The sequence below is a fragment of the Panthera onca genome, chromosome D4 (genome assembly GCF_046562875.1).
Source record: "Panthera onca isolate mPanOnc1 chromosome D4, mPanOnc1 haplotype 2, whole genome shotgun sequence".
Classification (NCBI taxonomy): domain Eukaryota; kingdom Metazoa; phylum Chordata; class Mammalia; order Carnivora; family Felidae; genus Panthera; species Panthera onca.
The window spans coordinates 17,532,730-17,559,903 of NC_138351.1; the positions used below are offsets into that span (position 1 = coordinate 17,532,730).

The window sequence follows — 27,174 nt, forward strand, 5'->3', positions numbered from 1 at the left end:
TGCTGTCTCCAAGACTTCTTCCCCTCTCCTGCCATCTACAAGTCCGCACCACCTCACATCCTGCTTTCTTCTGGCTGTGGGTTCACTCGTGTTAATTTAGGCGGAGACCAGCTTGGACCTCTCCACTCCATATGGGTGACAAAGGAGTGCCTTTCTCCATAGCAGCGCCCCAGCCAGGCTCTGGTGGCGGAGCCTCTGTGGTACTCACGGCTATGTATTTTCTGTAGAGAGAGGTACTTTTCCAGGTTCCTCCTGAGATTCATCTCATTTCCATACTTGCCCACAGTCCCGTCATCGGACAAGATGAAGTGGGAGTGCATGCTGTTGAGTGTGGTGAGCTTGCTGAGGGGGTTGCCCAGAGTCTGGTACAGGCACACCACCTGGAAGACAAGAGAGGGTTAGAGTCCGAGGTCCTTCCCTGGGCTCATCTACTCCAAAGGGCTGCCCATGCACCATGGAGTTCCTGCCAAAGCTAATAAGTGCCACTTGCTACCTAGAGAGGTGTATCTCAGGCTATCCGCAGTGAAGAACCAACTTTTTTTTTAATCTCCCATTTTTTATGGATCGCTATGTGGTCCTACTATGTGTAACCAGTATGCGGCTCATACTGCATGAGACTCACAACGCAAGGACACAAGTTCAACAACCCTTGCATGCACTGTGCTCAGAAAGATAAGTCCACCGGCCATATACTTAGGTGTCACAGCACTACCACATTGCTAAAAATGGTTCTACATATTTATTTTTAATTTCTGTACTTACCTTGTCTCAGATTGTAATAAAAGAGTCCAAGGACATACAGTAATATACAGACTACACTGCTATCCAGAAAATATGCCTTTCAATAGATCTATTCCAAAATAATATTTTGACACTGCTTTTTTTTTTCTAGTATTGAAATGAAGAGTGACAGCCAACCAACCAAATGGAGATCCATCCACTCAATATAAAACATCCCGATCTTTATCAATATTTGTGGATTCTTCCTTAAGCCACTCCAATTCTCATTTGTTTTTAGAGACGAAAAGCACACTATTTGGAGTAAGAGGGTCCAGACTCTTCTACTTCCTAACTTTAACTCTGGGTAATTCCTGCCTCCTTTCTCAGGCTTACTTGCCTCACGTCTAAGGGAGAATGATAATTCTTACACCAGAGGGTTGCTGTGAGGCTTAAAAGAAATAATGAGGTAAAAAACACTATAAATTTTACCAACATTAGTCTTTAAAAGTTACCTAAAAAACAATACACATTTTACCAACATTAGTCTTTAAAAGTTACCTTTATAATTCCTAACAGTGATACAGATGACAGAAATCAAGAAGAAAATAACTAATAGATTTAATACATCTAAAGTATCTTATCATAACATTAATATCATTTTTTATAAAAGCAAAAAAAATTGATAATAGAAGAATGGTTAAATTATAGTACTATTAAAGTACCACAGTACAGTAGAGCATTATTAGGCATGAAAAATCAGAATGCACCTTTTACCCCTAGAATGCAGTCTTTTACTATAATTTCCCACTAAAAGCAACCAGCCATTTCTCTAGGAGCAAAACAATATACACAATTAGCCTGGAACAGTTTTGTTTTGTTTTGTTTTGTTTTCAGAGTAAAACACAAGGAAGCAAGGAAAAACAACCAGAATTGTGTTAAAAGGACTCAAGAGATAACGTGAAAAGTTTCCACTGGCCAAAACGGGATGAGTTGAGCATAATTAAGAGTAATAACTAGATGGAATAATGACTTGAAACATATTTGATATGTTTCAAAAAAAAAATCTCATTGTTCACCTTGGAGAATGGTAGATAACCAATTCATTGCTTTGAAAGCTGGAAAATAAAGAGAGAATCAAACACTGTGTCCTTTCCCATACAACAGTACCACAAAGTAAACCAAATGGCTGATGAGAAAATGTTTCCTTTATAGAGTGTTTAAGCTAATAAATAAAGAACACAATAATTTCATATCAGTGTTTGCAACTCTGTTGAGGTCATGAATCTAGTCAATGACATTATAAAAAGAAAAACAATCATGTTATGAGGGGGAAGGACAGACACATCTCTTATGGCATAAACTTGCACAAAAAGAATTTGTATCTAATCATACCTTTGGATCAAACTACCAACTGAAAGAAGAGACGAGACAGAGAAATAGGCTAAACCCTACTATAACAGGCTAAATTTGCAAAATCCAAACTATGGGAAACTCTTTAGGACAAATGATCTAGTTTCTTTTTTTATTTTTAAGTTTATATTTATTTTGAGAGACAGAGCATGCATGGGAGGGACAGAGACAGAGAGAGACAGAGAGAGAGAGACAGAGAGAGAGAGAGAGAGAAAGAGAGAGAGAGAGAGAGAGAGAGAGAGAGAGAGAATCCCAAGCAGGCTCCACACTTTCAGCACAGGGCCCAACTCAGGGCCTGATTTCACGAACTGTGAGATCATAACCTAAGATGAAGCCAAGAGTCGGATGCTTACCCGACTGAGCCACCCAGGCATCCCGTGACCCAGTTTCTTTAACAAACAAATTGCACCCCCCCCCCAAAAAAAGAGATGGAGGGAAAATCCATAGATTAAAAATGACTGAAAATAAGTGACTCAGGAGACATATCAACCCTTCACATTGTAGGGAACTTTTCTGGATGATGAAATCAAACAACTAAAAAATATGACACAATCAGAATGTTGAACGTGGACTGGCTAATTGTTGATATTCAGAAATTAACTATTAATTTTTTTAGGTATGAAAATGGTAATGTGGTTATATATATTTTTAATTGTCCATATATTTTAGAATGCCTATTTTTTGCTACTTAGAAATACCAAATTATTGGTAAATTAATTGGTTAATTAGAAATACTGGTAAAATATTTACCAATGATGTTATTTGATATCTGGAATTTGCTTTAAAATATTGGAGTGGGGAATGGATAAGGAATAGATGAAACAAAATTGGCTCTGGGCTCATAACTGTCGAAGCTGGGAGATAGGGGCATAGGAGTTCATTATTTTCACAACTCTACTCCTTAGTATGTTTGACATTTTCCAAAATGAAAGTTAAGATAAACCATATACACGTCTATATTAATTTACATAGAGAAGTAATTATGTTAAATAATTAAGCTAAATACCAGATTCATATCAGTGGGTTTCTGTTACTACTTTTTTTCATACAAACTGTTTCTTATTATGCATATGTACACATACGTAGTAAAAACTCTGGAATGATACACCCCAAAATGTTAATAGCGGTTATCTTTCCTTTTCATATCTTTTGTAATACCTGAGACTTTCATCAGAAATATACACTACTCATAAACAGACTTAGACAAGTTCCTTCCCTTTAGAAAAACAGATGGGATCAAAGAACCAATACGTAGGATAAAGCAGAGAGTAGTACAAGATAAGGAAAGAGCAGGTTCACGTCATGAATGTTATCACACGCACGCCTGTGCAAGAAACTCGGCTATTACTCTGAACCAGATAGGAGTCACTGAAGTGTTTTTCACAGAGAAGTGGCACGATCTGATTTGTATTTTGGAAGCATCATCCTGGCTACTGTGTTGAGATTAGATTGCAGTGAGAGACAAGGATGAGAGAAGGGAAAGCTATTACTACAGTCATCCAGGAGACAGGAAAGGGGGCTGCTCGGTAACAGTGGAGGTAACAGAAGAGGTCAGATTCTGGATATATTTCTATATTTAACTAAAGCTTAAAAAGGGGGGTGGGTGCCTGGGTGGCTCATTCAGTTGAATGTCTGACTTGATTTGAGCTCAGGTCATGATCCCAGGGTTCTGAGATCAAGCCCCGTTTCTGGCTCTGCGCTGAGCACAGAGCCTGCTTAAGATTCTCTCTGCCTTTCCCTCTGCCCCTCCCCTGCTCACATGCGCAGGCACTCTCTCTCTCTTTCTGTAGAAAGAAAGAGAGAGAGAGAGAGAGAGAGAGAGAGAAAGAAAGAAAGAAAGAAAGAAAGAGAGAAAGAAAGGGAGAAAGAGAGAAAGAGAAAGAAAGAAAGAAAGAAAGAAAGAAAGAGAGAGAGAGAGAAAGGGAGAAAGAAAGAGAGAAAGAAAGAAAGAGAGAGAGAGAGAAAGAAAGAAAGAAGGAAGGAAAAAGTGAAGCTGAGATAATTTACTGATGGATTAGGTTGAGTTGTGAGACAGAGATCATTCTAGGATTAGTCTAAGGTTTTTGGCTTGAACAAGTGTAAGGATGGGATCATTACTTTCTAAGATGGGGCAAGTAGGAAGACCAAAGTTGGTTTGAGGTATATTACATTTGAGATGGCTTTTAGATATCCAGGTGGTGCTAAGTTGGCAATTGGATACACGTTCATCCGCTTCTGTTGTGAATGGGTTGTCTACTTACATCTTTTCCAATAAGATCTCTCTGGTTCTCAATGACACCCCAAGGAGGGATTCCAACTGTCCAGATTTTTCTCAAGGACCGGAAGGAATGGGCTTTCAGGGCATCCCCAACATGTTTGGACACACCTGTGAACAATCAGTTTAAAAGTCAAACTTTTATGCACAAATCATGCAAAACACTGTGACTGCAAGAAAGAGACAAATGGCAGATATATGCAAAAGGACATTCGTAGGGAAAGTTGTGGCGCAGTGGAATTAATTTCTGATATCTTGGCTTCCTCTACTCTCTCTTAACACCTCTTTCTCCTATCACTGACCTCTTTACCTGAATAATTCTCCTCTCCCTTTGGGTAAGTTTTGCTTACAACCTCAGTTCTTCCCCTATTTTTGATTGACCAGAAAGTCTTATGAGACTATCATGAATGTTCTAAACGGTTGTTTTTTTTTTCTGTAACCTTCTCAACTGTCCCAGCAAAACATCCTGCAGATGTGTCCCTTGCTTCACTGAAGCAAATTAATTTAATAGCTTATATACATAAGTATGCCAGCACGAATGCATTCATACTTGCCCTTCTGGAATTAATAATAACAATAACTATAAGAGCCAACACTTACTGAACTCTTACAATGCACCAGGTACTTTTAAAGTGTTTTCCATGCATTCACACTTTAAGTAGAAACTTCAGTCTATTTTATAGGCGAGAATTGAATCATAAAGAAGTTACATAATTTGCCCAAGGTTATAGAGCTGGTAATTTGTAGAGCCAGGATTCCCACCCAAAATATCGGACTTTTCTTTTTTAAACAGACTTTGTTTTTTAAAGCAGTTTTAGGTTCACAGCAAAATTGAGCCAGTGGTACAGATTTCCCATGTACCCCCCACCCCTACACACCCACAACCCCTGACCACTATCAACATTGCCCATCAGAGTGGTACATTTGTACCACTGATGAACCTACACTGACATGTGATTATCACTCAAAGACCACAGTTTACATCAGGGATTGGTGCTGTAGATTCCATAGGTTTGAACAAATACACAATGATAGTATTTCCATCATTATAGTATCAGACAGAACAGCGTCACTGCCCTAAAAATCGTCTGCATTCCACTTATTCATTCCCCCCGCCATAACCCCTTGCAACCACCGATCTTTATACTGTCTGCAGTTTTGCCTTTTGCAGAATGTCTTAAAGTGAGAATCACGTGGTATGTAGCCTTTGACATTGACTTAACCTGCCTTTTAATTACAACGCTGTGCCACTTACTCTTCCTATATATATAGTTTTGACCCTGTCTGTGTCATTAGCACAGAAACAAACAAACAAACACTCTACATATGCACACATCTGATGCACAGTACCTAACCATTTCTCCCTCCCTCTCTCTCTGGCATCTTCCCCTCCAACCTCTTTTACTTCTCCCAGAGTCATTTTCTAGAATCCAGGTTCTAGATGTATATCACCATCAACTGTGCAGTCAACTCTGCAGTAGGGTTTTGGATCCCATAGGTTTGGCATGGGTTATCAGCATTGTGGTGCTGCTGGTTGTACTTCCACATCCCACAGGTGGTTCTAGTACAGATTGTCTATGGAGACTCTCTGTAAAAGCCAGACCCAACTATATTATTTCCTATTCATTCTCCTGTTCAAATTCCTTTGAGAGCCCTCTGCTCTCAGCCCATCAGCATGGCATCTAGTATGGCTCCAGTCTCCCTGGTTGTCCCTGTCCTCTGCTGCAAGGCATACCCAGCCTGTAGCCTTATCACCTCTTTCTGCATGTGCCTGAAACTCCAGCTGTGTGCCTGGCCCTGAACGGCCACCTCTGCCTGGGATGCTCCTTCCTACTCTTCCCTCAAGGTCAATACCAAGTGCTATATCCTTGTCTATGCCTTCTCAGGTGCCCTCAGTTGGAACTGGAATGCATCTTCCTCTTCCCTGTACTCCCAGATACTTGCTTTGCATTTCAACCAAGACCCAGTCAGCGTCGATTTTTAGTTAGTTGCTTATGGTCTGTCATAGTCTGCCCTATCACTAACCCCCGGGCCCATATCTTACTCATCTTTCATCCACAGCATCTACCCAAATGCTTTATATATAGGAGATTCTTGTAGCCTGTGGCCTTCAGTTGAATGCCAAAATTCAATTAAATGTCAAAAATTCACGCCAGATAACGTTCGACTACAGTAGAAGCAGCTCGAGAATAGGCAGAAGTTGGAAGGAAACCTTCTCAAATTTGAATGTACGTAAGAATCATCTGAGGATATTGTCAAAATGGACAGTGGCAGTCCTGCGGGTCTGGGGAGGTATTTGAGATCTGCGTTCCCAACAAGCTCCCCGGTGGTCCTGATGCTGCTCGTTCATGGATCCTTCCCTGAGCAGTCAGGCCTTAAGGAGCTGTGGTTGAATTGGGGCCGACCCTGATTATTGCGTAAGAAAGCTCCAAGCGTGTCTCCTTTCTCAGTTCTTTTGTTCATCTGAACGAATTCAATAGTCTTCACATTATCATATTTGTGTTCCTTAACTGGCCCTAACCTGAAATGTTTTTAAAAAACAAACCAAAAAAGCAGTAAGTAAAATAAAGCACATGTTGTTAAAAAGGGAAACCACAGGCCCAAAATGGAATCACTTAAGCCAAGTTATCACACTGGGGTTTAGTACCTAACTGTAGTGCCAACCTCTCCCACCCCCGAAATGTAGTCTTAACCACTCAGTAAGAAAGTTTCTGATCAGCACCAATGAGGTAATCTGTCACAAGGACTCTCTCCCTCCCCTTCCCCGCCAAAGGAAGATGAGGTAATCTGCATGAAAGGACCCCCTCCCTTGCCCCCTGAGGGAAGGGGACCTAGCTTGCCACAGTCCTTTCTTTATTTTTGTTAATAACTTCCTTGCCCCACCCTCCTTCCTATAAAAACCTTCCACTTCATACATAGTCTCTGAGCAACTCTTTACTTGTGAAATGGGATGCTGCCCAATTCGTGAGCTGCTTAAGAAAGACAATTCGATCTTCAAATTTATGCAGTTGTATTTTTGTTGTCAAACTTGACCATGGGGAGTTTAGCTCTTGCCCATGGCCGCACACTACATACTTGCATGGATTCCGTGTCCTTTCAAACCTCACCATAGCCTCAAGTTCACGAAAAGACTATTTTGTTGAAGTTTACCCAAAGTTGTGGTAAAATAGCAGATGTTAACAATGGTGAAAACACATACTAGGAAAGGTCTATGATTCTTCTGGGGCTTTTTTTTGTTTTTGTTTTTGTTTTCCGGTCACCATGCTTTTTGTCTGACTCGCGCTACCATATCCGCTGGGAGCACTGCAGAGCACAGATTGGGTGCCATGCTGCCTGATTCAGTTAGAAAGAGGTATTTAAAAAAAAAAGAAGAAGAAGAAAGAAGAAGAAGATGAAAAGAAAGAGAAACAGTGCAGTTTACCAGTATTAATGCCTTCAGTTATTATCCATGCTCCCGTTGTCTCCGCAGCTTTGACCAAACCTTGGCTGAAGATCCCTTTAAGCTTAGACGGCATCCTGAAGTTCTGGACGCCCCCGTGGACAGAGATCACCAGTTTGGGCAGTTCCATCTTCCACTCTTTCAACATTAAATGTAACAGATGATCTGCCTTTGTATCATAAGATGTTCTAATATACTGGAAGATATGCATAGACACATGTACATAAAACAGTGAAAACTCCATGCTGGGCAACAATAAGCACACAGCAGGGCGACTGGAATGGCCCAAACTTAAAAGGAAGCGTCTGGGATTTCTTTAAAAGTTCATCTTTGTACAATGTAAACATTTACTTTGAAAGGATCCCACACCCCGCTTTAAGTTCCTTCTGGGAATTACAAGTCACGGTAGGAAGGCTTCCTCTGGTTTTCAGGGTTGACCCACCAATGTCCTCTAGAAGATCTGGGATGAGGCAGAAATACTTCAAACTGGCAAAAACCACTACTCCAGGAAACCCATTTTAAAAAAAAGCATTTACACAGAGGTGAAATGGGGTTTTTCATACATGGTATGGCCTTTGATTTACTTGACTATTTCATAAATTTGCATAATTTAAATTAAATTATGGTCTGGGAGCATGTACATTTAATTTATTGTAAATTTTATATTCTAAACATTTCCTTTATATATAATTACCTCTCTGAAAATGCCTTTTTCCAAAATAAATACTTTTCACAAAAGAATCACATCTTTGACTAGTCAATGTAATCAAAAGAAGAGAGAATCTGAATCAGCAGGTAGGACCAGAATCATTTTGTGCTTTGCCTGAGATCATAGTGTATAACTGGTTCTCTTTTTCCGGCAGATGCAGCCGCACACAGACTGTGAAAATCATATTGAGAGGAGTTTGCCATCCTCGAGCCTAAGCCAGCCAACAGCAAGAATAAGATTCATAGGAACGAGGGCACTAAGAAACCATGAATTAGAAAACTACACCAAAAAGAACCACAGGTGGAGATCTTCATCCATATGAAATAGAATTCTCACATTATCTTCCAGGATGTGATAGTGACTTAAAACAACTGTCCATTCATCTTTGAAATTCTTAAAACATAACCTCTTTATTAAAATGTTAGAATTTCTGAACATCGAGTTGGTACAGCCCATCACAGAATGTAATAGAACCTAAGGATAATCAGGATTCAATTTACAGGTGAGGGAAATGAGTTGCCATGGCTTCTTACATATTCACATAGTAGGAAAAAATACAAGTTGACCTTTGTGAAATGGTTTGTGTTGCTCCGAAATATGAATAAAGGCAGAGGAGGCAGCTCTAATGTGGTTCACCTTTTCTCTACCTCAACTCTCCTGGGTGCCTCTCTCTTTCATCTAGAAGTCCTTTTAGTCCTAGCAGATATTTCTCCTAGAGATTTCAGATAAACAACCTTGATTAACTAAATTATCAGCACTGGAGTCTTTTCTTCCAAAGGCCAACCGAAGATGATGCCAAAGGTTAATGACTTACTTCCCCCCCCCCCCACCCCCTCCTTTATAACTAACTGGGCAGATTCTTACTGGCATAGATTCTTCTCAAATCCTCTGTGGAATGAGGTGGGCGGGATAAACTGGGAAGGGGAATGCAGTGGAGGGAGAAGAATAACCAGCTCTCACTGCTTTCCCGCCTCTCCCTGTAAACACGAAGTGCAGTTCTGGTATTAAATATGAAAGGTAGATTCTTCTCTTCTGAGAGACACATAAAATGCATTCCAGGTACTTAGGATGTAATGAAGTCTAATGCTAAGCCTAAAATCTGTTAGTGATCAGGAGATCTGTTGAACCATATTTTCAGTTCTCCTAAATGTACCATACTCTCCCTTGGCCTTCCCACCAGCCCAGAGTGGTCTTACCCCTCTGCCTCACCAGACACCAAACACCTCACTCACCTTTCTGATATCAGCTTAGCTGTCCCTACTTCCAGATGGCTTCCTTCACACACACACACACACACACACACACACACACACACACACACACACAGAAAAACAAGAGTTACCCTTTTCATTCTCTAGAAGAACCCTGTATTCCCATCCAGAGCATCCCTGCACCACCCCCCTCCCATGGAACAGATGCTCCCTGGGGCTTAGCAAAGTGGGAGCACCAATGAATATCTCCCAAATGGATGGAAAAAAAATGAGTAAATCAAGGTGACTTGATTATGAATGAACATAAAAGCAAAAGGAGGTAGATTAAACTTAAGGGGACATTTATATACGGGGTTCTATAAGAGTCAGCTTCCAGAAAGGACTGTAGAGGGGGATGAGTGCAGTTTTCCTACCAACTAAAGAAAACTTCAACATACAACACTAAACACAAGAGGATTAATAACTGGAAAAGTAGATTACTGTAAAACTCTATTATGAAACTTGATTATGACTGCATCATTAAGAACTGTTGTTTCAAATTCATTCAACTGAAGGTCACACTCCAGGATACGGTTGATTCTAAGCTTTCCTGAGGTGGAAGCCCCTGCAGGTTCCCAAGGGAAATCTGCCTCTAATAAAACAGGTGATTACCAAGCACAAGGAAAAACACCTGAGAGATGCCTGACCTGTCAGAACCATGCAAATTACATGCAAACTCCATATTAGAATAGGAGGAAAACTGGCCTGGAAAGCCCAAGGACTATCATTCAGGGGGTACAGAGAAAAATTCCCCCACTTCCTCTCATGAGGACTTGGCAGGCATGAACAGCCCCAAGTTACTGGTAATTGCTATGGTCATGCTTCAGCTAAAGCCTGCTCTTTGGCAGTGACTTTTCTCCATTCCTTAAAAATGGGGCAGTCCTTTCTCAAGAGCAATAAGCCATTCTCCTATGGGGAAGGCATAACCACGCTGAAAGAGGTCAAATAAAGACCTGGCCATACCACACCCTGGAAAGGTATAATGCCCTCAGACATAAAGGAAAGAGAAGAGTCAGGTCATTTTTGGGAAGAGGTCAATACCATGGAACACTTTTGCAATAAAACCTGGTCATCTGATTATCTACACTTGGAGATACAATTGGGAGAAACATTTGGTGGTTACTTTCTGTTAAAAACTAGCAAAACGGGGTGCCTGGTGGCTGAGTCAGTTGAGCGTCTGACTTTGATTTTGGCTCAGGTCATGATCCCAGGGTCATGGGATCGAGCCCTATGTCAGGCTTCAGGCTAACTGTGCAGCCTGCTTAAGATTCTCTATCTCTCTCCCTCTGCCCCTCTCTCCCCTATTGCACTCTCTCTCTCTTAAACAACAACAACAACAACAAAAAAGCTAGCAAAATAATGTGAGCTATTAGCAAACCTTGGAGTGGTGGGTATGCTCTCCGTCTTGAAAATTAATAGTGCCAAACGTATCTGTAGGGCTTTTCCTTGTGTGCTTTTCAACAGACCATTGCTCATTTTCATTACCATTGGCAGCTGAGATGGTCCAGGAATAATCTATCCCATGATGGTCTCCAATTAATCGCCCACAGTAACACCTTAAATATGGGATAAAAACCAGTTTCAGAATAGAAAACTACACAATATCAAAATAGAAAATAGATGTAATGTTTCTACATTTTTCTAGGTAATATATAGGTGATACAAATGAACAATTTTTGAAATTCCACATTAATATTTTATATTAGATTTATATCACTAGATTGTCTTCTGAGTTTAGAAATACCCTCAGTGGTTCTCTCCCTTGGCTGCACATTAAAATCATTTGGGGAATGTTTTAAAAAAACACCAAAAATCTTGTGCACACCCATGTTCATTTAAGTATTCCAAATCATTATTCATAATCGCCAAGTGCCCACTGACAGATGAATAGCCAAATCAATGTGGCATATACATACAATGGAATATTATCTAGCCTTAAAAAGGGAAGAATCCTGGATATGCTTCAATATGGTTAAACTTTGAGGACATTATGTTAAGTGAAATAAGCCAGTCATAATACAACTGCTGTATGACTCCACTTATACGAGGTATGCAGAGTAGTCAAATCCACAGTGACAGAAAATAGAATGAATGGTGGTTGCCAGGGGCTGGGAGGAGTGGCCAATGGGGAATTATTGTTTAGTGGACACAGAGTTTCAGTTTTACAAGATGAAAAAGTTCTGAAGATCTGTTGTACAACATAAATATACTTAACACTACTGAAATTGTTAGGATGGTAAAAAAAAAAAATCATATTGTACACTTCAAATATGTGTGGTTTATGTTAATTATATCTCAACAGAGCTGTTAAGAAAAAAATGAGAGTGGAAGGGATAGCTAAATTGGCAAGGGGCATTAAGGAAGACACTTGTTGGGATGAGCACCGGGTGTCACAGGTAAGGGATGAAATCACTGGACTCTACTCCTGAAATCATTACTGCACTATACGCTAACTAACTTGGATGTAAATTAAAAAAAAAAAACAACGCTATCCTAAAAATAAAAAAAAAGAAAGAAAGAAATGAGGGGTGACAGGGTGGCTCAGTCGGTTAAGTATCTGACTTGATTTTGGCTCAGGTCATGATCTCAGGGTTGTGAGATCGAGTCCCATGCCGGGCTCCTTTCTGGGCGTGGAGCTTGCTTAAGACTCTCTCTTTCTCTCCTTCTGCCCTTCCCCCGTTTGCGTACGTGTGCGCTCTCTCTCAAAAAAAAGAAAAAGAAAAAAACCTAAAAATCTCTAATATGCAATACTTAAGGAGAGTCAGATGTCTTCATGTAAAACATAATATGCATATTGAAAGGAATATTAATCAATGCAAAAAAAGATTCAACTTCAGAGAAACATGTAAACATAGAGCTGCCACAAGAAAAGAGCCATGAATGAGCCTTGACTATAAATATAAATAATAAATTAATACTTGTAATATAAGGAAGGAAAAGTCAGTAAATGTTCTTGCCAATAATTAGAAGGTGTGAAAACTATTTCAGATACATAGCCATAATTTCTACAATGTAACAAAATAAGCAAATTAAAAGGTTAAATCTTTTTGAAACTAGAACTACATAAAAACTAACAAAATATAATAATAATCATATTGGCGAAAGGATGATAACCTTCTTGTGTTTCCCGAATTAGAAAACACCAGAAGGAAAATTTACAATTTGAGCACACAGAACTTTAAAACCTGAGGCAATGAAAAATCATATGTCTGCCGACCAAGAAAGTTATTTGCATCAAATATGTCAGATCATATACCCATTGTATACAAAGAGGTTACTCAACTTTATAAGTGATTCTGGCTTTTCATGTGTGTGTGTGAAAAACAACATAAAAATGTGTACAAGTTATAGGTCTCTGCTAAGCAAGAAAACAGGATGATAAGGAGAAGTCAGAACAAGAAGTCAGAGGACCATTTTGGAGTTCTGCATGGAGGGGCTCTTGACTCAAAGGGTGGAGAAATAATCTCAAATGTATAAAATATACATAATAAGAATCTATCAAAGAGAAATGTATCACCTGGTCATCTTTTAGAACAAGGGTTAGTCTTCAAAATGAAAAAGGATTTTAATTCATAAGCTGAATGATTCATTTCACTGTGGCTTTTTCAAACCGGACATGAGTGAAGGCAAACCATCATTCACACCTGGAAAGATAAATCACTAACTTTTCATAGGACTATTCTTCAGTTTGAACCCACTTTGCTCTAAGTATTTTTCTAGTCTAACCCATTTGATTGGGTCAATGTAGTTTTATTCTAGTTTTTACCGGGTCATTAAATTATGGCAAGATGTTCTCATAGAAGAAACCAATTACCCCCAAATTTAAAAAAAAGCTTCCATAATCATCCTTTTAGTTAAAACTTTTAGAAGTCCTAAATTACATATCACTAACTAAAGACTCACCTTGAGAATCACCTTTGTAAAGGTGCTAAATGCCAGTTCCTTCCCAAATTGCTTTTATACATTCTATAAAATACCCATCAAAATACTAAAAGAATTTTTCAGGGAATTTGACAAAGCAATTCTAACATTCATACGGATATGTAAATTGTTTAAAAGGGTAAAATGACTTAAAAAAAAAAAAAAAGAATAAAGCATAGCGGACTTGCCCTATCAGATATCAAGATATATTACAAAACTATAATAATGAAGCAGAGTGGCATTTACCAGGAACAGGAGAAGTAGGTTAATGACACTAAAAAAAATAAAATAAAATAAAATAAAATAAAATAAAATAAAATAAAATAAGATAAAATAGCTAAGAAACACAGCCATAGACATATGGGAATCTGTTATGTAACAGAGAAGATACCAGCAATGGCTAGGATAGACTGCTCAGTAACTGACATTGAGACATTTCATTCTCTTTATGAAAAAAATCAAACTAGGTCCTAGTTAGGTGCAAAAATTACAAGTTTCAACCATTTTTAATTTCTGGATAGTGTGAAATAGATGTTTTTCCAGTATCATCCACATTAGTTATCTCTAAAGATTGTGAGGTTGGGAAAATATTGCCAGGGAGAGGTTCTGGAGAATAAAGTAGGAAACGGAGTAAATGAAGCCGTCCACTTCTTTTCAATATATTCTTGGGTTTTCCTTTCAATGTCAGCAACTTTGAAATAATTACTGAAAAGTAAAAATAATTTGAGGAAAGATAAAAGAGGTTAGCCAAATGGAAACTCTTCATCAGTGTTATGAACTGAACTGTGTCCCCCAAAATTCATAGGTTGAAGCCCTAATCCCCAATGTGACTGTATTTGGAGATAGGGCCTATAAGACAGTACTAGTTTAAATGATGTCATAAGATAAATGTGAGACAGACAACTGTCAAAACCTAGAGGTGAAAACAGGCAACAATCTCTTTGACCTCAGCCACAGCAATTTCCTGCTCGACATGTCTCTAAAGGCAAGGGAAATAAAAGCAAAAATGAAGTACTGGGACCTCATCAAGATAAAAAAAACTTCTACACTGTAAAGGAAAAAAATCAACAAAACAGAAAGGCAACTGACGGAATGGGAGAAGATATCTGCAAATGACATATCGAATAAAGGGCCAGTATGCAAAATCTATAAAAAACCTACCAAACTCAACACTTGAAAAACGAATAATCCAGTGAAGAAAAGGGCAGAAAACATGAATAGACACTTTCCCAAAGAAGACATCCAGATGGCCAACAGACACATGAAAAGGTGTTCAACATCACTCATCATCGGGGAAATACAAATCAAAACCACAATGAGATACCACCCCACAACTGTCAGAATGGCTAACATTAACAACTCAGGAAACAACAGATGCTGGCATGGATGTGAAGAAACGGGAACCCTCTTGCACTGTTGGTGGGAATACAAACTGGTGCAGCTGCTTTGGAAAACAGTGTGGAGGTTCCTCAAAAAATTAAAAATAGAATTACCCTATGACCCAGCAATAGCATTACTAGGTATTTATCCAAAGGATACAGGAGTGCTGTTTCGAGAGGGCACATGCACCTCAATGTTTATAGCAGCACTGTCAACAATAGCGAAATTATGGAAAGAGCCCAAATATCCATCAACTGATGAATGGATAAAGAAGATGAGGTTTATATATACAGTGAAATACTACTTGGCAACGAGAAAGAATGAAATCCTGCCATTTGCAGCGACATGGAAGGAACTGGAGGGTATTATGCTAAGTGACATAAGTCAGAGAAAGACAGATATCCTATGCTTTCACTCCTATGTGAAACTTGAGAAGCTTAACAGAAGACCATGGGGAAGAGAAGGAGGAAAAATAGTTTCAAACAGAGAGGGAGGCAAACCATAAGAGACGGTTGAATAGAACAAACTGAGAGTTGATGGCGGGGAGGGGAGTAGAGAGGGGGAAATGGGTGATGGGCATTGAGGAGGGCACTTGTTGGAATGAGCACTGGGGGTTGTATGTATGCGATGAACATGGGAATCTACCCCCAAACCAAGAGCACACTGTATACACTGTATGTTAGCTAACTTGACAATAAATTATATAAAGAATAAATGAATGAATGAATGAATGAATGAATAAATAAATAAATAAATAAATAATTCAGCAGCAAAAAAATAAGTAAATAAGTGAGGTCATAAGAGTGGGACTCTAATCTGATAGGGTTGGTGTCTTTGTAAGAAAAGAAAGAGACACAAAAGCTCTCTTCTCTGTCAGCGCACAGAGGAAAGGCCATGTGAAGACACAGCGGGAAGGTAGCTGCCTGCAGAGCAAGAAGAGACACCTCATCAGAAGCCAGCTCTAATGGCACCTTGATCTTGGACTCGCATGGCTCTGAAATAATAAATTTTTATTGTTTAAACCACCCAATGTGTAGTACGCTGTTAGGGCAGCTTGAACAGACCAACACACCCAGCAAGCTTATACTTCCTCTCCTCCTACAGCCGTGGACTGTGTTTTCCTTTCCCCATAATTTGCTAAACTTGGGATTCTGGATTTTTTTCTTTGACAAAAATGAGTTTAACTCTGGGTCAATCCATAATGTGAACTATGCTCAAAATTCAGGAAATTACATTTTCCTCCACTTACAAAGAGAAGGGTAAAACCCGTTATTAACAGATAGTTTAAAATGCAAATCACTGTTAACATTTGTATTCTGCTGAAGAGTTCATTTTGCCCATAAGCTTGGGTAATATTGTGATTTATAATAAATATATATTTGGTCTTTGTCCCCATTTATGGCACAGAGCCCCTAAAACCCTTGAAATTCCCTATGTGATAAGAAAGATAAGGATGCTGATAAGAAAGATAAAGATAAAGAAAGATAAAGATAAGCCACCAATGGCCAATGATTCAACCAATCATGCTTATGTAATAAAGCCTCTATAAAAACCGAAAAGGATGGCATTCAGAGAACTTCAGGTTGGTGATCGTATGCAGGTGCTAGAAGACTGACTTGCTCAGAAAGAACATTGAAGCTCCGTGCCCCTTCCCACATACCTGGCCCTATGCACCTCTTCTATCTAGCTGTTCATCCTCCCTAATACCCTTTATAATAAACTGGTAAACATAAGCCAATGTTTCTCTGAGTCTGGGAGCCTTGCTAGCGAGTTAAATGACCCCGTGGAGATATCCTTGGGAATCTCTCATCTATAGCCTACCACTCAGAACCACAGGTGACAACTTGGACTTGGGGTTGGCACCCAAAGTGCGGGGAAGAAGAGCAGTCTTGTAGGACTGAGCTGTTCACCTACAGGATGTGACACTATCTCCAGAATTTAATTTCCTGGTGCTGTTGGAAAAAAAACATACACATCAAAACCGGTGTCAGAATCAGAGCTTGGTCTGAGCACACATCACTTGAAAGTCATAGATCAAACACAGTGCACAAAGCATCTTCATTATCCAAGTAAAATATAACATAGTCAAATGAAAAGGTAATGCTTTACAAGTATTTCAACTGCTAGAAGCTCTTGCCAAACGCCCTTGCCATTTACATGTCTCAGTAATTCAAGTAATCTATTACAATCAAAAACTCGCTCTCCTTCAAAAACATCCCACATTTGTTTTTAAAACTTCCCTTGGAGAGGTAAACAGGATCCACCAATAAAGTCCTTTCATTGAGTCCATTCAAGATGTGAGAAAACTACCCCAATAAGTTTTACACAGAGTGCGTAAATATTAAAAGAAATCTTATTTCTCTAAGTCTTACCTGATTAAATTCTGGCAGACCTGGCATCCTGCGGTGCATCTAAATTAAAAAAAAAACAACACAACCTCTGTTAGTTTAGTGATACATTTTGAAAGCACACTTCATGCACATACCGTAAATATCTATTATTTTCCAAGGTCTAGCAAAATCAGCACGTGCTAGTACTCATGTATCATTTCCCAAATATTCCCATTTGCCATTTACCAAATATAATTAGACTGCAGCAACCATGACCTAATGAACAGAACACTGAATTTGAAACCTAAATACCTGGATTTAAATCTCATTGATTCAATGAGTCCTCCAAGCCCCAGTTTTCACATCTGAAAATAACATCTGCCCCATAAGGTTACTAAGAGGATGACCTGAGATAATATATGTAATGTGTCTTAGAGTGGTGGCATTGCAGTATATATAATAATGGTAGCTATTATTATTATTACACTATGAAGATAAGAGCATTCTTGAGAATTCTGAGAATTAAGAAAATGTATTTACATAGTATAAATATGTAAACATATATTTATAAATTATATATAATAATTATATATTACTTATATGCTGTATATTATATGATTTAGTAATATAATTATATATAAATTTATATATAAACAACTTTAAAACCATAAAACACTGTCAAATCAAAAGACGGTTGGCGTGATTATAAGTATTACCCTTATTAATCTTTCTTTTTATAATTCAAAAAAGAACCTTCTGATGTTGGGGGATCATGGTGATCATCACTGATCATATTTTAGGTATAAAGAAGTTTCAATTAGAAGAGAATATTAGTTAAAACAATGGAAGAAAATATAGTACTCATAGAATCAGGATCATTCTAAATTATTCAGAAACAAATATTTAGGCCCTGTCACTTCTTCCTGTCCTAGCCTTTTGGGACTGTCTTTTCTCAGAAGCTTCACTTCACCAGCAAATTAAAAATAAGAAGGAAAAAGACATTGTCATCAAGTCTATCAGATCTGTTTCTTATTAGGAATTACAAAAATAACAAACAAAAGATAAATTTTCATCTAAATTTAAAATCATGAACTATCACCTTTTTCTTGTTCACAGTCAGGAAGAAAACCTCATGAAAGATACAATTTTGAGATTCTTACTAGGATCTAAGAAAAAGGCTGGCAAACGAAGAACCATAATCATCCATTAATTTTTTTTCATAATTACACAAAATAGAGACTGCTTGTGGTAGATCTTGGACCATTCTATAATATGGAACTATGATCATTGCTATTCTTCTTGAGTCTATGGGCTAATGGCCTATAGTTTATCACATTTCATTAACACGATGATTATGAAAATGATTTTCTATTTACAGAAGCAGAAGGAGTTGCCTGAGCTCAGTCTGCCTTCCATTGCGACCACCGTCACATCACAAGATGTCATAAAAGATGAAGGGAAAAAACAAGGTTACCTTGGCATTCTGTAAAACATTTTATAAGCAGGTAAAATGAGAACTTCCAATCACAAGGCTTACAGACCACAGGTAATTCAATGAGGGTGGGGCTAGTAAATATTTAACAAAGGCAAGGATCACTGTTTTAGTTGTCCCCAAAGATCAAGAATTTCATGCTACCCTTCATAAGCATACAACTGTGGTTTCTAAACTTTAAATGAACATAAGGCCAAATGCTAAAAAGGATCTAAAAATAGAGTGCCCCCCCAATTAAAATATGGCTCTTCTATTTTCCTTTTCCTTTTAATTTCTACTCCCCAAGGGCAATGCCATCCAATCTTAATTTCATGAACCCAATTACCCTGGGGAATTTTCCATAGCCCTTTATTCTCCTATCTTTCACTGGCCGCTGTTTTGAACTTTGTTCTAAAAGTAGAGCTTCCAAAGGGTTCTCAAGAGCTCAGCAAACTCAAGTCATTCCATTCTGCCATCCACTACCCGCTCAAACAAAAAGTATATGGGTAAAACAGGGAACTGTGCATAATCTGAACACGGCATCTTGAAATATCCTGAACTGTCACGATTTTCCATAAATGCTTGAGATGGGGATAAGGAACATTCACAATATTTTCAATATTCAGTATTCAGAAGCTGTAAATTGTTCATCCAAACCAGGTAGAATGGACACAGCACCAGATATTTTCCTCATTTCTTTTTTTTAATTCAAGTTTTTAAATTTTTTTTTTAATTTTTATTTATTTTGAGAGAGAGAGAGAGAGAGGCAGAAAACTAACAAGTGGGGAAGGGGCAGAGACAAAGGGGGACAGAGTATCCCAAGCAGGTTCCATGCAGACAGCAGAGAGCCTGATGTGGGGCTTGAACCCACGAACCGTGAGATCATGACCTGAGCCAAAGGCAGTCACTTAACCAACTGAGCCACCCCCTTAGGTTTTGAATTTTAATTTCAGTATAGTTAACATCCAGTATTCTATTAGTTTCAGGTGTACAATAGAGTGATTCAACAATGCTCTACAGTACTCAGTGTTCATCCTAAATGCGCCCTTAATCCCCTTCACCATTTCACCCACCTCCTTCCAGTAACCTTCAGATTATTCTCTGCAGTAAAGAGTCTATTTCTCAGTTTGTCTCCCTCTCCTTTTTTGTCTTCCCCTTTGCTCATTTGTTTTGTTTCTTAAATTCCACAAATGAGTTAAATCATATGGTCTCTGTCTTTCCCTTACTTATTTTGCTTCGCATGATGATCTCTAGCGCCATCATGTTTGTTCCAGGGGTTCCCCTGATTGCCATTATTTCACTAAGAGAAATAGAAGCATCAGAGAAATGACAACCGCCACGATAGTAACAGTGGCTCCATCAGGGTGATGTCATTACGATAAACTTTTTCTTCTTTATACTTCCCTCGGTCATTAAACAGATGTTTATCAGGAGTGTACCAAGCAGCAGGCACGGTCAGAAGCAACTGGGGCTGGAGTAAAGTATGAAATCAACAAGGTCCCTGAGTTCCGCAGGTTGTCTACAATAATCATGTATTATTTTTATAAAGACAACGAAACAGGGGCGCCTGGGTAGCTCAATCAGTTAAGCATCTGACTTCAGCTCAGGTCATGATCTCACAGTTCATGGGTGTGAGCCCCACGTCGGGCTCTGTGCCGATGGCCTGGAACCTGTTTCAGATTCTGCGCCTCCCCCACTTATGCTCTGTCTATCTCTCTCTCTCTCTCAAAAATAAATAAACATTGAAATAAATAAATATATAAAAAGAAACATTGATTAAAAATAAAGAAACGCTCACTTTACAGATATATATTATTGAATCCTCTAGACAAATCATATCTCTAAGTTTCCACAAACAGTCCTCAAAGTAGTGTTGCTTTAAAATGGAAAATAGAATTAAAAATTGTACCTGTGAGGGTCTTTTGAGCTAGGTATGATTTTGCTACATTCTCTCTTGCTGAACACTCCTTCAATCCAGGATTTCTGGGACTGAAGAGAAAGTGTCGTTATTTTTCATATTATAATGATGTAAGAAAGCAGTGTAACTACAGTAGTTCTGGCAGGCAAGATATATTTAAATATCATGGAGACGAATCAGAATGTCAAGACCAACCCCAAACAGACTAAGCATTTACTGGCTTCTATCACAGACAACACAGACACAAATAAACCAAATGCGAACACAAAAATAATCACAAATAGATTCATAATCTCATTTTCAGCAAAATGTCCATAAATGCACAAAACTCTAGGAAGGAAGTAATGTTATAACTGAAGCATCATTTTAATTCTGTTACAAGTCACTTTTAAATCTTGTACCATAGTTCTATAGAGTGAATTTCAAGTTCTCAAACTTCAAAATTCTCACTCATAAAGTCCCACTTTGGTGAAGATTTCACAGGAAGCTGGAATCTCAGCAGGATTTTGTGAAAGGGCTTTAATCTCAAATGGGACTGGAGGATATGAATTGAGGAATCTCATGCACATGACCTCAGAAGAACAGAGCTTAAAAACTGAGACACTGACTCCCAGTAAATGCCTCACATACAGAAGACTGCGACTTATCTCCTGACCGATGAACATCTGCCAAGAATCTCTCCTCATCCTCAAGCCAATGAACTTAATGACTTGGAGTCTGGCTGGACTTCTTCCTGTTTGCACTCCTTGCCCATAAATACAAACCACCCCAAGCCTTCCATGGACTCAGGTATAGCTTGCTACAGCGTGCTTCCTGAACTGCAATTCTTTTGCTCCTCCTGAATCAATTCAATTTCTGGTCATTAGGGCTTGCCTCAGTTTACCTCTCTATTTAGGTAGACAATTTGATTCACATTCTATAAGCATGGATTACCCCTGACTGTGCCGCTTCATGTTGCACAGCCTACAACCGTCCTTAAATCCTGATGGGACATAGGTACTCGCTCAACCTCGTAATAAAATCTCTCCCATTCTACAAAACTCAACTCACAGCCATGCTCTCCCATGGGCCATATTATAAATCCAGAAGCAGAGGACACTGGAGCCACAATAGACCCCAGCCAATTGATGAGCTTGGCCTTCTCCTAATATGAAAATATTTTAGCTCATATAAACGTATAAGTACATTACATAAAAATATAAACACATGCATTACCGCAGTGACAAAAGGGCAGTGGACGGGAATCCGCAAGGGGGCTTTTCAAACTCCATGTTACTGCCGCCCCCACCTCACTCTGACATCTGTTCTCATCCTACAGTTGCAGGAAATGCACAGCACTAGACAACAGGTGACAAATCCAGCTGTGCAACCTCATTCTCTGGGACTTTGTCCTCACGACCCAGATGCTCAGGACATGGCCACCCTAAAACATGCTGCCTTGGTGTATAGGTTCTTTTGAGCTGTAGGCACTTGGAAAACGGCAAGTACAGTGAGAGGCTTTCACTGAACTCTCCCTATCTGCCTAAAGATGGATCTTCCACAGGAACTCAATTGTCATAAAGCCCTGGGAGTTTCATCAACCAGGAAGGATTGACTCTTATCTCAAGACAAGGGAGTAGAAGTCAACATCACACCCAGACAAACCTGGTCACAAACTATCATATCTCCCATCTATTCTTCTAAGGGCCCATTCATCTGTTCTACAAATCATTAACTCTCTCCTAAATTGCCTACACCTCCAACCCTTCCCCTATTGGGACAGTATATCAATTCTCAAATATCACCCTTTTTGGGGCATTTACTTTTGTTTTCCTGTTATGTCCCCATGCACCTATCAAAAATTAATAAATGTGTCTATCTTTTCTTCTGTCAGTTTATTACAGAGCCAGCCATCAAACCTAAGAGAGTAGGGGAAAAGTTTTCCTTCCCCCACAATTACAAATGAGGCATTTATGGACTCCCCTGTATACTTCAATATTAAACTCATGGATTTTGTTCAATATGCACCAACCCTAAACATAACTGCTGACTACTGAATGGAACTGTATATGAGCAGAATCCAGATCTTGTTAAGCAAAAAGGAGGGGGGTGGGCATTGACTGACTGGTTCCTGCACATTTTAAACATATCTATAAACAAGGAAAACTTCCCAGATCAAGCCCAGGTCATCTTAAAATCATTCTACCCTCTTTTTTTTATTTTTAGACAGAGAGAGCATGAGAGCAGGAGAGAGGGACACAAGGAGAGACATAATCTTAAGCAGGCTGTACACTCAGTGCAGAGCCTGACACAGGACTCGATCCAACAACCCTGGATTCATAACCTGAGCCAAAATCAAGAGTCAGACACTCAAGTGACTGAGCCACCCAGGTGCCCCCAAAATCATTCTACCTTCTTATCCCTTTTGCATAGTCAGCAGCTTTTTAAAAGCCATCCGCTAAATTGGTAGAGCACTAAAAACATAGAAACTTGGAAAAATTCAGAGTCACAGACCATGGAGTGAACTCAACAAAGTAATCTCAAAATCTACTTACTATAACAAGAAATGACACAATCTTTTGGAATTGGTAAGCCCTATTTCCACTACAAAAACTAACATTTTCGTTTATTCATTCTGCAAGCATTTAAGTACCTAACTTTTGCAAAGTACTGAAAAGAGTGCTATAGGGAAGTCAGTATGTTCTCAAAGAGCTCTTCATTCCAAATTGATTCAACCAATATATCGGATAGGCCTCCAGGCTGCATGCTGTCAACTCTATGACAGGTAAGACAAGCTTTTTGCTCTGATGTAGCTTGGAATAAAAAGGAGGAAACATAATAAACTGGTATTGTTAAACTGCACGTTCACCAGTTAACTATTAAAAAGCGCTCCAAAAAGGGTCATCAATATAGGAAACTAGATATACAAATTAAGCAGGCTATGTTGTCATTCATTCTTTTTAAGCGACTAGATTAGGTATCTGACTGGTAGGCCTATCTGAGCAAATTAATTTCTTCATGCCTGTTTGGTCATATATTGAAAATGGAGATAATAATAATACCTCATAGCACTGTTGAAAGGAATAAATTAAAGCTTTAGAATTTTCCCTGGGACTTATTAAGGGTCTATTAAAGCTTAGCTATTATTATTGATATATAAAAAAAAAAAATTAGCTTTTGGTTGGTAGCCAGGGAACTTAAATTTGATTTTTTTTTTTCTTCCATAGGAAAATACTTCCTGACCTCCAAATCTTCCTCCTGAGACATCTCATACTTAAAAGAAATGGGTCCACCTTCCCCACAAGACTCTTGCTCTCATAGGCCCCACTGACAGTCATTTCTGTTATCCCCGGGGCCCAACCCAGTGATTACTGGAATGAACAACACAACGAACACGCATAAACTAGAACTTCAGGAATCCATGAACATAATTTTCCCTTCAAAGGTGTAAACAGGAGACCTGTGCCACATCAAGAACATGGAAACTTTGTTCCTGCAATTCTCACGTCTAATCTCAAAACTATGGGAAAAGAAAATCAGGCCTAATTTGCAAGAGTTTCAAGCAATTCCCAGTTTCAAACTTTACTTTATCTTGTAATGATAGCCTTTTTAATACACTCTGCAGCACATACAGAAGAGGCTCTCACATTCAGATCAACAGAGAGTGGTTAGAAACCAAATGTTTGTTGGTTCTAATTCAACAGCCCAGATCCACTGAGGACAAATGTCCAGCGTGGTGGCTTCTGCCACTTGGAGCAGCAAACTGTCGTGGGCAGTAGTTGGGGGTGGAGACTATGCCATTTCTGCAGCTATCATGGCAGCCTACAGAGCTGGGTGTTTTTCTGAGATGACAGATAGACAGACAGACAGGCAGACAGATAGATACTGAGGTGGGGGGCGGGGGTGTGTTTGTTGACTGACATTCCTATCCGGAGGAGGGAAAGGCAGAGGACAAAAAAGGGAAACTGTTGGTCTCGGGTTCTGTGTTTGCCTCACTCTAAAACATAATCAGATTGTACATACAATCCCAGGCCTGAGGGGAGGGCGGCCAATAGCAAACAAAGGTCTAAAAACAAATCTCCCAACAGAAGCTATACAAACTAACTAATAATAAGCTTATCAATCAATAAGGTATATGAATTCATCCCTGTCCTCACTGAAACTATTTCTACACTGGGGCTTTTCAGGCTCCGAGAGAATAAACAGATCCTCTCTCAGGGGAATCTCTGAGAGGGCATCCTTTTAAAGATTGTATTTTTAAAGTGATCTCTGCATCCAACATGGGGCTTAGACTCACAATTTTGAGATCGAAAGTTGTATGCTCCACCGACTGAGCCAGCCAGGCACCCCTGAGAAGGCACAGTTTTAGACACATTCCTTAATTTAAAAAAAAAAAAAACTGCAAATGATTGTTCTTTAAAATCCAGAGGGCTGTGCGATTGGGAGTGAAGGGGTACACAGATTACAGGTCATTTCTTTTCAAAAACTCGGTTGTGCTTTCAAAAAATCTAATGTCTAACAAATGTTTTCCCAGGTGAAACTACAGGTTCCCATTTTTATGCTTCCCACACTATCTTTTTGTTTTTCTAATTCAAATTAGTTAACATATACTGTAGTATTGGTTTCAGGAGTTGAATTTAGTGATTCATCACTTACATAGAACACCCAGTGCTCATCCCAAGTGCCCTCCTTAATGCCCATGACCCATTTAGTCTATCCCCCCCCCCACCTCCCCTCCAGCAACCCTCAGTTTGTTCTCTGTATTTAAGCATCTCTTATGGTTTGCCTCCCTCTGTTTTTATCTTATTTTTCCTTCCCTTTCCCTGTGTTCATCTGTCTAGTTTCTTAAATTCCACATATGAGTGAAATCATGATATTTGTCTTTCTCCGGCTTATTTCCCTTAGCATAACACACTCTAGTTCCATCCATGTTGTTGCAAATGGAAAGATTTCACTCTTTTTGATCGCAGAGTAATATTACATTACACACACACACACACACACACACACACCACGTCTTCTTTATCTGTTCATCAATCAATTTTTGCCCACACTATCTTATACATATCACAGCATGAACAATGCTTAATTAATTGCTCTTACTCGAGTCGTTTTTCTCTTAACATTATCGTAATCTACTTTAAGATAGAGTGTTAGCTTATTTATCTTGGAATCGACGACACACAGGAGGCACCAGAATGGACCAGAGAAATACTATTTTCAGACTCAAGATGGACATTTGATATTTCTTCTACATGGCCTCTCCTCTGGAGCAAGGGCCTCTTCAAGCCGAGGGACAGGCAGGTGGACTTCCACAGCGCACAATCTGTTGGCCCAGAGAAACTGCTTCACCGCAAAGGAAACCCATTCATCTCGGAAGAGTCAGCTCAGGGCCTTCCACAGGGTTCTGTCCTCATTCTACAGGGATGCTTCACAGGACTCACTTGATTGAACATTAACGATCTTAGGCAAAGGGTGTGCAAACCTAAAAGAACCAAAACCCAAGGAGCTGGTTCGTCTACACTGCCACAAATTGATCTCACTGGTTTCCAAGTAAATAATCTGTCCAGCAGGCAGTATTTAGGCATACTTCGTAAAAGATAATCTTGCATGTTTTTTCTTTTGGGGTAGGAGAAAGTGAGTGCTACTTTTGTTGGTAATGATTTTTTTGGTTAACATCATTAAAAATGGAATGTCAACTGAATAACTCACAATTCCCTAGAATGCCAGTTCTCCTGTTTAGGTGAGAAATTTTGCCAACATTTTCATTTCCTGCCTTGTAGGGCAAAGGCATTTAGAACTTCAGAATGAACGTCTACATTATATAAACTCTTAAGTACATGAGTACAACATTTATGATTTCTCCACAGAGCCTAATGGGGCATTGGAAGAACTCAACAGTCACCGGCCAAGCAGAGTGTATCATAAATGTTCAAACTAAAATGATGTCTTACCCCAACCCTCTCCTTCCCAAATTGGTGAAAGTCCTCATTATGTCCTAAAACACAATTTCAAATAGCAGTGAGGAGACATCCTTTTCTCTGCTGTCACCCAGGCTTCAGCTTTATGCAGTCCCCTGGGGAATAAAACATGCTAAAAAAAAAAAAAAGTTTGTAATCTCAGATCATGTTAAATCATTTTGATAAGAAAAGGGGGAAAGAAATGGGAAGTTCCTCTATGAGTATTCTTTACAACTGTCCCTGGATAGTAAAATACAGAATTTAACTGAATGCTGGGCCTATTTGTTATAAAACTACTCTAATCTGTTAAGATTTTCAAATTAAACAAAATCAGTCGTGGGGACCCTGGATGGCACAGTCGGTTAAGTGTCTGACTTCAGCTCAGATCATGATCTCGTGGTTCGTGAGTTTGAGCCCCACATCGGGCTCTGTA

General features: G+C 39.1%; 1 protein-coding gene across 3 annotated transcripts in view; it reads right to left on the minus strand.

The window, feature by feature from the left end:
- TRPM6 (transient receptor potential cation channel subfamily M member 6) overlaps positions 1-27,174 on the minus strand; it is a 196,631-nt gene that overhangs the window by 102,466 nt on the left and 66,991 nt on the right. For all 3 annotated transcript variants that reach the window (XM_060610051.3, XM_078436941.2, XM_060610050.3), the window contains 6 exons: positions 20,794-20,873; positions 17,456-17,494; positions 11,161-11,338; positions 7,806-8,019; positions 4,371-4,495; positions 209-380 (listed from right to left, as the gene is read on the minus strand). In XM_060610051.3, coding sequence (XP_060466034.3) covers positions 209-380; positions 4,371-4,495; positions 7,806-8,019; positions 11,161-11,338; positions 17,456-17,494; positions 20,794-20,873 — 808 coding nt within the window. The remainder of the gene's footprint in view (positions 1-208; positions 381-4,370; positions 4,496-7,805; positions 8,020-11,160; positions 11,339-17,455; positions 17,495-20,793; positions 20,874-27,174) is intronic.